This window comes from Xenopus tropicalis, chromosome 6 (assembly GCF_000004195.4).
Source record: "Xenopus tropicalis strain Nigerian chromosome 6, UCB_Xtro_10.0, whole genome shotgun sequence".
Taxonomy (NCBI): Eukaryota; Metazoa; Chordata; class Amphibia; order Anura; family Pipidae; genus Xenopus; species Xenopus tropicalis.
The window spans coordinates 118,563,863-118,582,234 of record NC_030682.2 but is presented as its reverse complement, the minus strand read 5'-3'; the positions used below and the strand labels follow the sequence as shown (position 1 = coordinate 118,582,234).

Sequence of the window (18,372 nt, the reverse complement as noted above, 5' to 3'; positions counted from 1 at the left end):
GATGCACTTTTGGGCTTGCCTGTTTTGGCTATTGAAAAAAAAAAAAATAATGGGTAAAACTTCTGGAATTGCACTATATTCCATTGTCATTAAAATAAGGCATTTATTGTGTAATATATAGATATATAGATATATATATATAATATTAATCAAGCTGTGTGTCCGCACTAAACCAGTTTTCACAGATGGGTGCTGAAGTCAAAATATGTAAATACCTATAAACAGGACCAGCACACCATTTCACAGCAATTCTTCTATTTATTTATTCATTCACCGTGCGTTCCAATGTTTCGGTCCCTCCTGGGACCTTTATCCTGTATATATATATATATCTGTGGCCAGCATCAAAAATTTATTGAAAATATATTGTTAAAACCGACGTTTCGGTCCTCATTGAGAAATTTTTGATAAAGCATTGAAGGGTGTGCTGGCCACAGATGATTATTTTTTATAAATACATAATTTTGGCTATGCACCCCGCAGAATATTGAGCCTTGGAGTGCAGACACCATTTGGATTGATAAGTTTATTTAACCCTTTCCCTGCCAAGCATGTAGGTACTACGGTGTTTTAAAAAAGGCAGTTTCCTGCCGACACCGTAGTACCTACGTTTTCTTTCCCTATGTCATTCTCTCTGCATCGGCGGCAAAAGCCGCCGGTGCAGAGAGACAGATGTGACCCAAACCCCTTCAGCAAAGAGCGGAGGGGGTTGGGGGGGATGGTCCTGCGATGCGATTGTCGCAGGACCATCCTACAAGCAGCAGATGCGATCGCTGCGTAGTTTGGGGGTCTTACTGCATATAATAGGCTGTCAGGGGGCTCTGTGTGCAAAAGCTGAGTTGGCAGACGAGAAATCCATATGCGCTATTTTCATTTTGGGTTCAGTACACACCACAGACTTTGGTATATCTATGCATATTGGGCATCAAACTGTTCAGTAGACCTTAGGTGTTCCTATTTGGGGTGATTTGCCATTGTATGCAAGAAATTGTGTGAGAGAAATGAGGCAAACTGCAATATTTTTATGTAATTTTCTGAAATGTCATAAAAACCACTAGCTTTAGGAAAGCTTTGCAGATTGGTACTTTGGTGTAGAAAGGACTCTTTACCCTTGTTGGATTTGTCAGAATGTGTACTTTCCAAAAATATAGGGTTTTTAGGGGTCACCCTACATTTCTGCAGCTTCTACCCCTCATAAAACTGCCATGTGTTTATGAATTAGGTAAAGATAAGCCATGAAATTAGTGTGCACAAGGTATATTTGGGGGTCTCTAAGTGCCATGTGCTTTGATAAACCTATGTACAGTGGGCATCAAACTGTTCAGTAGACCTCTGGGGTTCATATTTAGGGTGTTTTATCTTGGTACCTAATGACCTGTAGAAAATAAGATGCTGTATATTGGAAGTTTTGAGGTGATTTTTGGAAAATCCATAAAAACTTAGGAAAGCTTTATGGCTTGGTACTGTGGAGTAGAAAGACATGGGTACCCATTTTAGATTCGGGGGAATGTGTACTTTCCAAAATATATGACTTTCTGGGGTGAATGTACTTTTTACTAGCTTTATCCAACATGTAATGATGTAAATGTTGATTTTGCAGAAGCTGAAATGACAGTACATATGGGTATATGTTCACATTGGGGCCCCTACATGCCACATACTTAGGTAAACCTATACATATTGGGCATCAAACTGTTCAGTAGACCTCTGGGGTTCATATTTAGGGTGTTTTGTCTTGGTACCTAATGACCTGTAGAAAATTAAGATGCTGCATAGTGGAAGTTTTGAGGTGATTTTTGGAAATGCCATAAAAATCGTCAAACTTAGGAAAGCTTTATGGCTTGGTACTGTGGAGTAGAAAGACATGGGTACCCATTTTAGATTCGGGGGAATGTGTACTTTCCAAAAATATATGACTTTCTGGGGTGAATGTACTTTTTACTAGCTTTATCCCACATATAATGATGTAAATGTTGATTTTGCAGAAGCTGAAATGACAGAAATGACAGTGCATATGGGTGTATGTTCACATCGGGGCCCCTACATGCCACATACTTAGCTAAACCTATACGTATTGGGCATCAAACTGTTCAGTGGACCCCTGGCGTTCATATTTAGGGTGTTTTATTTGGTTACTTTATGACCTTTAGGAGTTAAGATACTATAGACTGGAAGCTTTGAAGCGATTTTAAAAAAAATTTCACAAATTTTGATAAAAACCAATAACTTTAGGAAAGCATTGCGACTTGATAGTTTGGAGTAGACAGACAGTTCTGCCTATTCTGGATTCCCCAGAATCTCTTCTTTCTAAAAATGTAAAATTTTCTGGGATAAACTTTCTGTTAGCGGAATTTTTGGCCTTAAAATCTAAAGTATACAGCTTTCTGGAGCAGTGCTTTGGAAATTTGGGTAGTGTACTGCTGGGAGTTTGTGACCTATACAAGTGAGAAATCTCCATAAAACTATATATATTTGGTATTGGCACGTTCAGGAGACATGGGACTTTCCAAATCAGGTGTATTTTCATGCATAAAATAATTTTTGTTTCTGGTATGTGTGTTTATATTATCATTTTTTAGACATTTAGAATCTTGTTACAAAATTGGAATTACACAAAAATTCTACCATATTTTAAAAGCTTAGGTTGTCCTGAAAAAAACAATATATTGTTTTCCTGGGTAAACTAAAAGTCCCCCCAAGGAAAGGCCCCTAAAGTGAAACTGTTCACTGTGCAAAATGTTCAAAAACTGTCTGGTAGTAGAAGTTCCGCTTTGTTCAAAACGGCTGGCAGTGAAAGGGTTAAGCAAAGAAATCCACCCAGGCAACAGCAACTTATCTATACGTGAGTGCTGGCATTTACTTGGAAGTTTATATATATTATATCAGAACCCTAATTTTTCATTTTTCAAGGGACCAGAAAAAAAATAGTGTAATATGGGGTAAAATGTGGGAAATGCATTATGAATTGTGCATTGGTGGGACCACAATAGGAAAAAGAGCGTGCACAGCGTATACACTAATAGTGTATATTAGGCAGTTTTTCAGTGGCTGTTGGAGGCTGTTGATACTTATCTGAAACACAGACTAACCAGAAATATGATACTTTGTTTTTCCCAAAGATCGGACAAGAAACACAGAAAGGTCCATTGTTTATCTACCACCAGCATATTCTGGAGCACTGTTCAAAATAGCAAACTTTCCAACAAAACCGTTTTGCTGAGTATGTCAGAATAGGACGTTAGGTGGTGAGCACCCTATAATGTAGAGAGAAAATTAAATGTCACACCAGAGAGGATTGGGCTATTACTGTGGGGTGTTTTTGCCTTTTTTAGATCAGACCAACTGATCAGTTATTTCGATATTTTGTGGTTGAGAATTGTAGTTCAGCAGAAGGTGGGGGCTGCAGAAAATTACAGAACTACAGAGAGCAGAATAAAATGCATGGTATTGCTTGCAGCCACCGATTGACCTAACACAGTGCTTCCAAGCACTAGAAGGCACCGTGCCCCCAGCACACTGTGACATTATTCAGCTATTGTTACTATGCAGTTTTGATATACATTTAAATAGAACGTTTTATATTCTTTTACATCAGATATAATCACGCACCCTAATAACACTTTGTATTATATAAAAATCTAATGATAAGTATAAGTTTCTACCAGATGTAAAAGAAAAAGAAAACGTTGCTAATGAAACTCCTGACTCAGTAGATATTTGAATGAACCAATGTCCCTCATTTGACATTTTTTTTTTTTACTCTTTGATTGCACAAGTGTCCCCAAAAGATAACAGAAAACAAAAAGTATTTCCTCACCCACAATGAGGATGTTCCTACTGTAACAATGTGATAATTGGCTAACATTTTGTCCTGGTAGTTTCCTTAAGGGGCCAGTCACGTCGAAAAGTACAAGACATCATCACTGTTATTTGTTATAATGCCAGTATTTGAGCAGTACCTTGCAAAAATAATGTAACATTGTTTTGTATTTCCTCCTAATAATTCTAGAATTTTTTTTCCGGCATATTGCAGAAGTGGGCAAACTTCATTTAATTATTTAATTAACCTTCAATTAATAATAATTAAGGGCCACCTCCTAGATTCATAGGATTCACAGTGCACACATACATGCTAGTCCACATCAGCCAATGAATGGACAGAGTTACTTCCTGTTACAGTTAGAGCTGCATTATTTCCTGTCAGCTGATCTCTGAGGAAGCACACAGCCCATCACTAAATGGTGGCTCAAGGGAAAGGATGTAAAAGGGCAATATTTACTGATATATATATATATATTCCAGTGTGGCAAGATTCTTTAATAGGTCATTTAACATAATATAAACTGTTGGTAAAGTATTCATTCTGGGAGCATAGTTTGTTTTAATGGTCTAATTGTTTAAAAACGTGCCTATTTGCTTGGTTTGTAAGTAATCTTACACATTTAAAATAAAAATGGCTAGGATGCAGAACAGAATGGTTTAAGGGCTCTGGCACAGAAGGGAGATTAGTTGCCTGTGACAAATCTCCCTTTTTGTGGGCGACTAATCTCCCTGATGACATTCCACCAGTGAAAATGTAAATCGCAAATCCCGGCGCCGCGTATGCCATCCCACCGGTGATTTACATTTTCACCGGTGGGATGTCATATCAGGGAGATTAGTCGCCCGCAACAAGGGAGATTTGTTGCGGGCGACTAATCTCCCTCATGTGCCAGAGCCCTAACGTGTTACAAATCTGCGTTGCAAGAGTTTCCAGATAGAGATTTATTAGTGCTGTTGACACTGCATTCAACTGCCACTACACTATAGAATGTAGAACCCTCTGTCCCTTCATGCATGTTTGTGCCTTTTTCACTGTTTTGTTTTTCCCTGGGATCTATTCAGATGTTGAAAAATTGAAGGCATAGAAGTAATGGCACTGGAAATAGCTTTCAGCAGAGAGAACACCGTTAAATAGTCAAAGTAAACACCAGGCGTTGGTGTATTGCTCTTCCCTCAGCATAGGGTAAATATCCTAGTCCAATATGCAGTGTTTGATTAGTCAATGCTGCCTCCATTACTTGGATCATTTCACTGCTAGATTAGAGCAGTGGAATAGTCCATAATATTACCTTTAGTACCCCATATCATTTATAAAAAAGAACTGTCCTACCTGTGGAACTTCAGCTGTTGTTTATTTGCAGCTTTTGGTGTATTAGGAAAGAGTCTTACACGGTGGATAATCTGCCTGTGTGCCTAAGGTTTGGACTATAACAACTGTCTGAAGAGATTTAAATTTGGTCAAATGGCAGTGTTTCCGTTGCTGACTTGCCCGTACTGTTGGCATCATTTTACTTTCAAGAAGCTATTATCCTAACTGCTTCTATAGGCACCATCTCTCCCTACTATACCTGCTATCCCACAGCCACAGTCCCTTCCCAGAGGCTATTATCCCCCCACTGCTACTATAGGCACCATCTCTCCCTACTATACCTGCTATCCCACAGCCCCAGTCCCTTCCCAGAGGCTATTATCCCCCCAGTGCTACTATAGGCACCATCTCTCCTTACTATACCTGCTATCCCACAGCCCCTTGCCAGATGCTATTATCCCCACTGCTACTGTAAGAACCATATCTCGCTACTATACCTGCTATCCCACAGCCACAGTCCCTTCCCAGAGGCTATTATCCCCCCCCACTGCTACTCTAGGCACCATCTCTCCCTACTATACCTGCTATCCCACAGCCACAGTCCCTTCCCAGAGGCTATTATCCCCCCCCACCACTGCTACTATAGGCACCATCTCTCCCTACTGTTCCTGCTATCCCACAGCCCCTTCCTGGAGGCTATTATCCCCATTGCTAGTATAGGCACTGTCTCTTTCTACTAGACTCTTAATCCCACAGCCACAGTCCCTCACCTGAGGCGATTATCCCCACTGCTACTATAGGCACCAGCTCTTTCAAGTATACCTTCTATCCTACAGCCACAGTACTATTATGTTTTGGGCTTGTGTACCAGCCCAAGGCAACCACAACCCTTTAGCAGGGAAGATCTGTGCCTCCAAAGATTCCCCCAGTAACTCCCCATCTTCTATTTGTTGATTCAAGGTACATGCTCTATGCTGCTGTCAGTTAACTGAGCATAGGGTCCTACTCACAATAGACTGTATATATACTGTAGAATATAAATATCACAATATAAGGATGATTAAAAAAAATAATTCAGATTCTCATTACATGGCATCTCTGAAACCAGCACAATTAGCACCATAATCTAAGATGGTGCGCTCCTGTGACAAACAAGGATTATTATTATTATAGAGATGTTGAACCTTAAAGGGGAAGGAAAGGCTAAGTCACTTGGGGGTTCCAAAAGGTTAGGCACCCCCAAGTGACTTTAATCGCTTAGCTTGTACCCTGGGCTGGTGCCCCTGTTAGGAGAAAAAAGCACCAGCCCAGGGTAGGAAGCGATTCCTCCTTCCTTTCTCTTCTGCCGGCGAAATCTGTTGGCCGGCGCATGCGCAGTAGAGTGAAAAGCCGACTTTCTTGTTTAAGTTCGGCTTTTCACTCTACTGCGCGCGCAAGCGAAAAGGAAGGAGGAAGCGCTCGCTGCTACCCCGGGCTGGTGCTGTTCTCTCCGTACAGGGGCACCAGCCCGGGGTAAAAGGTAAGCGATTTAAGTCACTTGGGGGTGCCTAACATTTTGGCACCCCCAAGTGACTTAGCCTTTCCTTCTCCTTTAAGGCTGGTGCAATAAGTTCAGTACATAAAATATGGAATTTCTAGCCTTATTAATTTTTAGGGTTTCGTTCTTCTTTTAGGCTAATGCCACATGTAGTGTATTCTTAGCAGGCTGAAAAACACTTGCTGAGAATACACCCCTACGTTTGAAAAAACTTGTGCCTGCACCGGGAAGCATTGAATATTCTAAAAACGTAAGACTTTGCATTTTAGGCAGATATCTACTACGTATGCCTGAGAATATTCAGTGCTTCCTGGTACAGGCACAGGTAGGAGGATTTTACAGTTGCGGGGCGTATTCTCAGCAATTGTTTTTCGGCTTGCCAAGAATATGACACTAGCTTAAGGGAATCCAGACAAGTGACTGGCTCATGAGGTTGGCATACTTTTGCTTAAATATCTTACAAAACAAAATTTCTTAGCATTCTTCTAAGAAGAGCAGATGTTGGATTCTGGGATATGTAGTTTAACATATGCAGTGTCAAATATTGCTTCAGGGAAGCAGTTTACCACTGCGACTGGAACCACCAAACAACCATAGTATGGGTCACAACATGACCTCTGCAGCTGTGCTCTCTACCTCACACTGTCAAAGAAACTTGGAACCATGACCCATAACTGGGAGCTCAAAATGCTCTGCAGAAAGTCAGAACTAGTATCTATAACCACTTAATATTACTTGTCAGGGGTCTTGTAGCATTGCTGTTTTTCCTCTGTGAAACAGTCTGTATTGGATCTTAAGCAGTGAGCTTCTGTTTTAGAACATCCTAGTGGTAAACACTGTTTTACAACTGTAAACATGTTCCAACAGTGAATCTGGAGAAAGAAAGCTTAAATTAAATTTGAGACTCCTAAAATGTTGAAACAATGCCTATAGTATTTAAATACTCTGCTTATATAAGGTGTCCTATGGGGTCAGATTGACCAAATGAAAGAGAATTGTGCTGTTTCTGGTAAATAGATGTTTTTGGTTAGTTCACTTTCTGTTTGCAGTAGCCCCTAAAATGATTAAAGGAACAGTAACACCAAAAAATAAAAGTTTTTTTAAAGTAATTAAAATATAATGTACTGTTGCTCTGCACTGGTAAAAGTTGTGTGTTTGCTACAGTAACACTACTATAGTTTATATAAACAAGCTGCTGTGTAGCCCCGGGGGCAGCCATTCAAGCTGGAAAAAAGGAGAAAAGGCACAGGTTACATAGCAGATAACAGATGACCTCTCTAGAATACAATAGTGTTTTATCTGTTATCTCCTATGTGCCTGTGCCTTTTCTCCTTTGAATGGCTGCCCCCATGGCTAAACACCAGTTGTACCAGTGCAGGGCAGCAATATATTTTATTCTTATTACTTTTATACACTTTCATTTTTTGGTGTTACTGTTCCTTTAACATAATGGTTTGTTTCTAGTGTGTTACTGGAAATCTCTTGTTCCAGTTCAGAATGTATTGCTGCTTTTTACTTGCACACTGGGAGTCATTTACAGTGGCAGCGGTGCATAAATCCTAAAAACTGTCTGCCTGGAGCAGTTTTTATTTAACCCTTCACAGCTAATGAATACTGTTTGCTCACTAACTCTTTTTGGGCAGGTCCGGAATAATAAATAAGGGAGCCCCAAAGCATTTAAGGGGTTTGGGGTTGGGTGTGTGTGCGCAAGTGGGCATCCTCGGCTCTAAATGACCTGATATGAGAAACTACAGATGCTTGAGTTTTTTAAATTGGGAGCTGGAAATTATCGGTGGTTTATCTTTAGGTTTTTGGTTATGAATAATTTTCCCTATGTCCATAACAACCATAGAGATGCAGATAGATTGAAAGGTTAATGCTGTTTTTTTTATTAGGCATTGCACTTCTGACAGACCATCAATGAAGCTTCTGAAAGCTGCTGGGGGCAGTAGTTATGACTACCAGATATAGTTAACTATCAAACTAAAGAACAACAAAAACAGGTTACTTATTTGCCTGATACCATAGTATAGTACCTTCTGTCCCCACTGAAGGCTTGCTTGGTGCCCAGGTCAAGCTGTCCAACAATACTTTGTGATAGGCAATATCACAAAACACAACAAACTATGCTCCTTTGCCTGATGGCGAAGGAATCCTGACCTAATAATCATATGGGATCTCTTATACTGCATCATTCATCACTTGTGTCACAGATTATTATCTCCAGAGGATGGGGGGACAAAGAAATGCCTCATTGTAGGCTTAATGCCCAGCAACCCCTGTGAGGCCCTGGTTGGCTACTCAAGTCATGAGCAAATGTCTTAACCATCACTACAGTTGTATTTGGTGTCAGACTCAGAAGCTGCTGAAAGCAGCCTCAGCGACTTTTCTGCACTTGTCTCTAATTTGAATATGACATGAAAAGTTGGGACAGGAAAAAGTAAGTGTATTTTAATTGGCACCATTTTTGTTTAATTTATTAATATCCCCTTAAGTAGGCAAGGAAAAAAAAATGTTTGGCCAGAGGCACATTTCAGACGAGTCAGGCTTGGAAAGCACACTGTGCCTTAAGTGCTCTGCTATCTATTGAAGATACCTGGTTTGTATACCATTCACTGCAATGGAGCTATTTCTGTCCACTGGATTCCAAAATTATAAGCACTGATGTCAATGCAGATGAGCTTGGCCTAATTTGGTCAAGAGATCTCCACGCAGAGTTAAATCTTCTGTACATGGATAAAGACTGGTGCCAAGACTGACAGGTGTCCTTGTGGGAGGGAGGGAATACCAGAGACCGACTTTTTCCTCCTTCTTCCTTTGCAGACTCTCATACACAGAAACTCTGACAATCCAAGGAAATGACCCTTGCTCTGCATTATGTTCCTTGCCACAAGCACTGGCACATAGGCACCTTCAGCAGCCAAAGAAATGCTCTGATGGTACAGCTTGAGTTGGCAAGTGGCATGTGGTCATGGTGTGTGCGGCTCAGGTTCATCTCTGTGTATGCTCTGGCAGTACTGATAAATCTGCATATTACACATAACATACATTTTGCTTTATATTTGACCCATAATGGTAGTAAAACTGAACCAAGTATGAAGCAAATGAGCACTTGAGGCTCTACTGGATTGACACTTGGATCCTGGGTATGAGGCTGAAAATGCAATTAACCAGATTGCCGCATGTTAGGATGATGGCAGACATGGAGATTAGCAGGCCCGTGCTGAATTCTTCCATCGTTAGGCAATGAAGCGCACAACAATACCTGCCCATTCACATTACTTGGAATTGCCACATGTAACTAGGCAGGTATGTGCCCTTTATCACCCATGGAAGAGGAGATTTCCCACAAGGTGATGAAGGGCAAGTGTGACAGCGCCCTTAGCTGTGCCCAGTTACTATTTGGGGCTGATGGGAATGATCCTTTGGTTCTCCAGTGTGACACTGTAAATCCTATAGGTTTTTTTTTTAATGTTTAAATGTTTTAGTGCTCCAAATTGTATAAAGACCTCTAATTTGGGAAATACAGTTTCCAAACATTTGAGGCAACAGGTCCATGTCTGTATTACTGGAATTACTGCAGTATCAAATCCAGCAGACCGTTATGAAGAAATCCCTTAAATATGAGGACTGGAATCCAACGGAAATTTATGTACAAAATTCAACTAAATGGAACAGTGCAGTTATTCTCAGATTCAGATAGGATTAAGCAATCAAGAACAGTGACCTCCACTAAACTATTGTGGTGGCCAATGACATCCATGACTTGGCTCCTACAATGTGCCCTTCTTATCGTGTAACATTTGGGTGCCTTGTATTTGGCTGGCGCTGGAGCCCTTATCGGGGAGGCAGACAGAGCAGTGCGTTTCTATGCAGAGTGAGCGAGACGCTGCCCCCAGTAATCAGGTGACTAATGTTAGTGCAGCTGCTTTAAGCTCAAGTCACTTGGAGCCATTCTGTTTAATGTCACAGATTGCTCGTTATTTATTATGCCCTCAAAGCCCGTACTGCTGTCTGAAGTGCAGGGAAGGACTATGATGCACTGTTTTATGTGACTCGATGGGAATAGCATTAATCTGGTCAATAGCGTTAATACTTATCAAGTGGATTACTTCTAAGGTAGGCAAATACTCTGCTGTTTACATAGACTGGCTGTGCTGGAGCATTTGTACAGGGAGAAATGTATTTAGGCATTTTTTCCCACTGAATGCCAGTGTGTATTTCTGGTCCTTTTTCTGCTGTTAATTAATCCCTTTATTTAAGATCCTGATTAAAAAGGGGTGTGTGTGTGTTTGTTTATTTTTTTTTAACTTTTTTTTAAACTCCTGCTCAGTTTTGATAAATGCCAAGTAATGAAGAAGGAAATGTGTTTAATAATGTTTTGTTCCTTGACCTCTCAAGCTGACATTTGTTAATATAATTATTATAAACTTTTTGGCTTTGCATGTTTCTAGATGAATGTACTGATTTATTTCACATTGAAACACTAAATGGTACCTCAGTATCTGATTTAAACCAATAAGACTTGCTGTTCTTTTGCCTACATTTATAGATCATGTAGGACAGTGCTGTCCAGCTGGAGGCCCGCAGGCTGGGTGTTGCCCTCTAAAGGACTTTTATGGCCCCCTAGTTTGCTCAGTGGCTCCATAGACTTCACTTTATGACATCACCGCTTTAATTACATCCGGATTTCCTACATTCTGTATGAGATATAACTGGCCCAGTACACGGCACTGATGTATGGTATAGTGTGTTTGTTGTAATGATTGTGCAGTGCTGTGGGCACAAATACAAGAGCTGCGAGACAACTGGGCCTAGCATGCTCACAAAGTTTGAGATCTGAGTTAAGCATGGGTAAAGGCCTGCATAAGGGTAATTTGCTGACACTATTGAGCTGCAAAGCAAGAATCTCGTTTTTTTTAAAGGTCCATATTTACAGCATGAATATTGTGTTCAGTTGTTTTGGTATACAAGTAGCTTTTCCCTTTATTTTGACTGAATGATAGGTAGATGATAGATATATATGTATATATGCTACCTGGTCTCTCATTCCTTAATATACAAAATTAAAATTTCAAAATTAAGGCCAAAGTTGCTTGGTGGTGTAACCCTGTCGTACACCGCCCAGCAACCCAAGCAAACTCGAGTTGCTCGGTAAGACCGATTTAGAACTTTAACTGCTACAGTTTGATACTGTAGTTCAGGGCTGTCCAACTGGAGGCCTCCTGGCCTGATGTGGCCCTCCAAAGGAGTTTTATGGCCCCCAGCCTGCTCTAAAGGTGGCCATACACGCACCAATATTATTGAATGAAACAAAGTTTAATACGATATTCGGTGCGTGTATGGCAAGAGACAAGGTGACTGATATTGGTAAAGGCCTTGGGTTTCCATCATCTCGTCAGTCAGGCAGGACAGAAGATTTTGATTGAGCAAAGGCAAGCTTTTAGTGCTAAATTATCAGAGAGGGGTAGAATTCTTTTGTTTCTATCTGCATATGTGATGATTCAGCCCTGAATGTTAGTGAAGGGTACGAACAATCTTTCCTGCATCCAGTGGTCGAAGGAAAGATCATAATTGTAATGCGCATGGCCACCGTAAGGATCCATAGATTTTACTATATGACATCATACTTCTGCCCACTACAGCACTGCATTTGTTAATACCTTTCTCATCAGTAGAAGCACCCTCAGCCCCTACTGAGCATTTTCCCTGATCTGTACTATGTCTGTAATAGAGCAACTGTTACTTTTGATAGTTTGGTAACTTGCATTTTCCTTCTGTTCCTGGGCAATGTATTGATTAATGTATCAAAACACTGTTTAGAAGATCAGCAACCAAGGGAGGAAACTTCGCCTAAGCACAGCTTGGCCCCCTGTACTCAGCCTGCATCCTCCAAATCCCACAATCCCCTGCACACATTATGTCAATAAGTAAAGTAACATCACAGTGCAATGCATTGTGGGTTATGTAGTTCCTGCATACTGTCTGTAAGCTGTGGAGAAGTTGTTACAAATTTTAACATCAATGTTTTAGCCCCTCCTCCCCTGGCAGGATTTAAAATGATGCAGAAAGAGAAGAACTGTTTTGCAGCTGAATTTTAGCATATAAAGGTATTTATTCATACCTTTTGAAGGAAACAATTACAGTGATATTAGGAGTTTCTGTGTTGTGTGGAACACTTTTAACACATTTTGGTTAGTCAGCTGGAGTTTCCCCTTTAAACTCAATTCATTTTTTAAACCTATTGATAAAAATAAACAAAGCAATTTTCTAAAGTCATTTTTTTAGCATAATACTTGAAAATAGGTTTGGTAAATTTGAACTTCCCCCTAATAAATATGAGTTTTAGTTTATGTTTGGGGCTGCATTTATGTGGTTTTGTGCTTTTGTGCTAACCTTCCTTAAAGCAGAATGAAGCCAAAAGAGCCACAGTCTGCTGACCCCTTTCTTGCTCAAACACAACATTCAGCTTTGTGCTGTGTTCCTGCAGAGTTGCCTACAGACTGTTCTCCCCTGCCGAGGGAATGTAATTTTCTCCCCTAACAAAAACTCTGCTGCTTTTGTTAACGGCTTTTATTGTTTATAAGACAGGGCAAGATGGATCGTTTTTGTAATTTGGTATCTAGGTCATGTTTTGTACAGTGCCAGGAACATTCTGAAGGCTACATTGCAGATGCAGGGTCATAATTATTATTTGTGCTTGTGTATGTGTGTGTATATGTAGTAGAAGGAGGGCACATGTCCTCTCCCTTGGTGCCATGTAGTAAGTTGTAGATCCCAATTGGGGGCGAACATAGCATGGCCATACAGTATGCAGGGTATTGGATAGCATCATGGAAAAATTTGCCAAGCCCTGTTGAAAGTCATATAGTTGCCTCCAGTAAAGTCAGTAAAAACATTCTGTAATTAGTGTGTTATGGGTTTACCAAATGTTTATTTTTTCCAGTTTGAGGGCAGCACTTTTTCTGTGTACAAAACAGGGTTTTATGCATTTTTGAAATTGTGACAAAGAATGGGAAGTTCCATATTGCATGCCTCGGAAGATTAGCTACAAAACATCCTTTTTGACCTGCTATATTTTTCTTTAACTGTCAAGTATTACTATGCTACTACAGGAGAACTAAGATAACTTAATGAAGGATTATGCCCGACATGGCTAGGGCTTTCCAGCATTCTGTTTGTGAAGGGTTTGAGACATGAGGAGAGATTGCTAATGGATTTAACTGCACAAGAAAATGTTATATTTTTATTGTAGCACATTATTACGCAGCTCTTTACATCATTCCTTCCCCAGTGGTGCTTACAATCTAAGGTCCCTGGCACATTCACATTGGAAGCCAATTAACCTGCTTTTGGGTTATTGGAATGTGTGTGGAAATGGGAGTACCTGATGGAAGGAAGCCCATGCAAATATGGTTATATGGGAGGTTGGTTGGAAGATAGATGTCTAATAGGGGCCCGGAAAGAGAAAAATCAGAACATTTCCAGTCTTGTTCTTGAGTTTAAAGCTGGCCATATGCTAAAAGATCTGCTCTCCAAACAAGCGGACCTTTCCCAACAGGCTCACTTTTGAAATGGGTGAAAAGTCTAGAGATGTGTGACATGTCTGCATACACTTTCTTTAACCTAGAGGTTTAACTAATGGCTCTAAAACCAATAATGATTTTTAGCTTTAAAGGACATGGAAAGGCAAAGTCACTTGGGGGTGCCAAAATGTTAGGCACCCCCAAGTGACTTTAATCGCCTACCTTTTACCTCGGGCTGGTGCCCCTGTTGGGAGAGAACAGCACCAGCCCGGGGTACCTGCAGCGCTTCCTACTTCCTGTATCGCTCGCGCATACATGTGCAGTAGAGTGAATAGTGGAACTTCAACAGAGAAGTCGGCTTTTCACTCTACTGAGAATGCGCCTAACTCATAGTCACAGCTTGACAAAGCTGGAAGGAGGAAGCGCATCGCCCCAGGTGCCCCGGACTGGTGCTGTTTTCTCCTAACAGGGGCACCAGCCTGGGGTACAAGGTAAGCGATTAAAGTCACTTGGGGGTGCCTAACATTTTGGCACCCCCAAGTGACTTTGCCTTTCCTTGTCCTTTAATTTACATGTGATTCGTTCAGTGGCATATACAGCAGGAAATTATATTTCCTTGTGGTGTACCTTTTACCAGCATGGTCTTGTGTTCATGACTTTGTGGCATAGCTTTAGCCATAGGAGCACTGGCAATTATATTTGGTAGGTCCAGGCACTAAGGTTGCCGCCTGGCCGGTATTTTACCACCCTGGCCAGTAAAAAAAATTTGCTTAATGCCAATGTTATTAATAGGAAAGAAAGCTGAAAATATAGGAAGGCCGATATTTTACTCCAGAAAAGGTGGCAACCCTACCAGGCACCAATATTATGATATACTAGATTAGCTTGGTGTCTTGTTGCTTAACTTACTTAATGCTGACTTTATTTTTTTTGCAGAGACGTGGGGCAATATCCTATGACAGCTCTGACCAAACTGCTCTGTACATTCGTATGCTAGGTAAGAAAAACTGAACACAAATGATATGTTTTGGTTTGTTGGTATATTATTAATTATCTGAAAATAAAATTCTGCCAAGCTTTTATATCTTCAAACAAAGGTACAAAAAGTCTGGTGTTAGTGGGCTGCCTATCTATTAGAACTGGACCATAAAGCAAAGGTGGCATTCCCTCTATCACTACCACCTCAGAGTAGTACAACACCATTACCCACTGTTTGGCATAATTAGTGCCAAACTTTTTGGGTCAAGAGGAGTATTCATATTTGATTTTTGTTGATTATAATATACAGAACCTGTCATTTGATGATGCACTAGTGTACTTAGAAAGTATTTCTAAATGTATAAGCATGTCTGCTTTCCTTATGCAAGTGCGGTAAATTTAGGGAACTCTTCAATCTGCACCAGTCCCTGACTAGTTCTTCTTCCCAATCCAACCAAAAAAACCCTGGCCATTCTCTGCTAAGACCCACCTGCCTGTATGTGAACCTCTGGTGCTATGTAAAAAGTCTTAGTAAAATATGCAGAAAGTGCAAATTTTAAGTACATGGGCACTGGGCACAAAGTCATCTTTGTATAAAACGTTTTATGAGTAGGACTGTAGCCTGGGCATTTAAGTTGGCCCACACATAGGTTTGCAGGTTGACCTGGGGATTCCAAAATCCATAATTTATTATGGAATAGAAGGCATCCTTGTTGGTATATTTGGATTGTCAGACCCTGGTATGATTGCATACATTGTATGTTATTAGGCAGTCTTACAACTTTTAATGTTTATTTAAATGTTAAGGTTGATATGGATGGGGGGGATATTTAACCTGAGAATTTTTTTGTCGGCTAATAAATGTAGTAGGCTAGCTCTCACCTTACCTTAAAGGAACAGTAACACCAAAAAATTCAAGTGTATAAAAGAAATTCCAATATAATGTACTGCTGCCCTGCACTGGTACAACTGGGGTGTTTGCCTCAGAAACACTACTATGGTTTATATAAAGAATTTAGCTGTGTAGTCATGGGGGCAGCCATTCAAAGGAGAAAAGGCACAGGCACATAGCAGATAACAGATAAAACACGATTGTATTCTACAGAGTTTTTCAGTTATCTGCTATGTAACCTGTGCCTTTTCTCCTTTTTCCAGCTTGAATGGCTGCCCCCGGGGCTACACCAGCTTATTATATATAACCTATAGTAGAGTTACTGTAGCAAACACACAACTTTTACCAGTGCAGGGCAACAGTACATTATATTTCATTTACTTTAAAACTCTTTAATTTTTTGGTGTTACTGTTCCTTTAAATATTTGCTTTGTGCACCACTTGGTTAGGACTCAGCTTGGTGTAAGCTGTTGTAACATTAGCCAATTCCTTATGATACACAAGTCCTTGAATTGGTATGTTGGTGTGACTGAAGCACAATTGTTGATTTCTTCATCTTTATATGACTGACTGCCCTTTGGCATAATAGATGAGTAAAACTTCCCCTTCTGCTTAAAAACAAGTAAAAAAAAAAAAAAGAAAAAAATTGAGTCTCTCTGGGTGTCAGTTTGTCACTGAAAGAAATATACAGTGATTTTTCCACCTATAATAGAAATTATAAATGAAATAAAGGTGCATGACTAGTTCTGAACCTGTTTTTGGTTACCAAAGCAGGTTTTTCTAATTTCTTTTGCATACACCGATAAAAGGTAAAGCAAGCCTGGCCTTGTAAAAGACATTATTCCCTCTGCCATTGTATGATTGCTCTGGGTAATTATCATCTGAGCTCCAACTTTCCTACATAGGACGTGGGAAAGGGGGGTTGTATTTAAAAGGACATGAAAAGTCCAATTTACTGGGTGTTTCCAGTATGCTACAGTGAATCCAGTCACTGCATTTTTTCTTGGTCAGGTTCTTCTTTGGAAAAAATTGCACTGCCACAAGGCAAAAAGTAATACAGTTCCATGCCCATCTTACTTACCACTTTCAACTTGACTCGTGCATATGCAGTAGAGAAAATTCAAGAATGTTACTAATTTTACTGTCTACTGCACAGGCATGAGTCTGCTGAGGGATTGCTGGCACCCTGAGCTGGTGCATTTGTTTTCTCACCCCCAGTGAATTGGGTTTTCCTTGACTTTTTAAATCCCCAAAAAAATCTGTAAAGGTGGCCATACACAATGGTCAATAAAAGCTGCCAATTCTGTCCTTCCAGACTGAGTTGGCAGCTTATTGGCATGTGTTTTGGGCCTGCCTATCCAGCTATCTAGCTAAAAATCGGATATTAATTAGACAGGTTTTAAACAATGACTGCATCAGCTTGATAATTCATTCTTTGCCGAAGCTTTAAACTCACATTTTGATAAATTTGCCCCTAACTGTTAATTTCTAGTTAAACTGCCCCTCTAACACATAGTAAATGCACATCATGGATTCATTCAGTTTGTGGCCCTAAGAAGCCCCCTCTGATAAATGATGTACCCTTTACTTTATCCCTAATAGTTATCTATAAACTGGTCAGATTTCTTAAAGGATCCAGAAGGAAATGTAAGCTTTTGCTGACTGTTCTTTGGATTATAAGTTTACAGTTTTCCTGGTTTGGTCGGGCAATGTACGCTGATCCCGCAAGGGAAAGGGATCCCTTTTAGTGTAATTTAAAAAAGGCTTTTGCTGAGCACTGAGATGGTAATGTGGTTTTCATTTGAATGCATGTACAGAGAGTGTTACAGATGTGTGCATTGTTGGAATGCTTGAGGCATAGAATGCTGGTTGTTACACCGCACTTTAGGAAACTTGATCACTCTAGGCTGTTCAGGTGATGTCATGGACCATTTCGGACTTGTCTCTCTTAGAACTTCATGCGTCACAGGCCCCACACGGCACATTTCCATGCAGGCTTACTTGCGGATTACTTTCATAGAAACGGAGGCTAATTACTCAAGCTCTAACTGTGTATATAATTATTCAAGCTCTAACTGTACATTGCTGGAGAGCTGTTTGGTTAAAAAAAAGCATTCCAATTGTCTATATATACATTTTATGCTCCAAATACAAACCAATAATGCTTCATAGTACATCGAGGTACCTTACAGGCTACTGAAAATAAAGTCAAGTTCTGCAGATGAGTGTTGTCCAACTTTTTCACATAGTGTGCTGATGCTCTGATGTCTAGTCAAACCTTGATTTTATGTGTTCCTGCATTTTACAT

General features: G+C 40.2%; 1 protein-coding gene across 6 annotated transcripts in view; it reads left to right on the top strand.

The window, feature by feature from the left end:
* The window catches only part of pde7a (phosphodiesterase 7A), a 59,846-nt gene that overhangs the window by 22,762 nt on the left and 18,712 nt on the right, over positions 1–18,372 (top strand). For 4 of the 6 annotated variants that reach the window (XM_002940558.5, XM_031904404.1, XM_012965274.3 and 1 more), the window contains one exon: positions 15,131–15,191. In XM_002940558.5, the coding sequence (XP_002940604.1) occupies positions 15,131–15,191 (61 nt within the window). Of the gene's footprint in view, positions 1–10,607; positions 10,788–15,130; positions 15,192–18,372 lie in introns of those variants that run through there. The other 2 variants (XM_031904405.1, XM_018095128.2) reach the window with 2 other exon arrangements.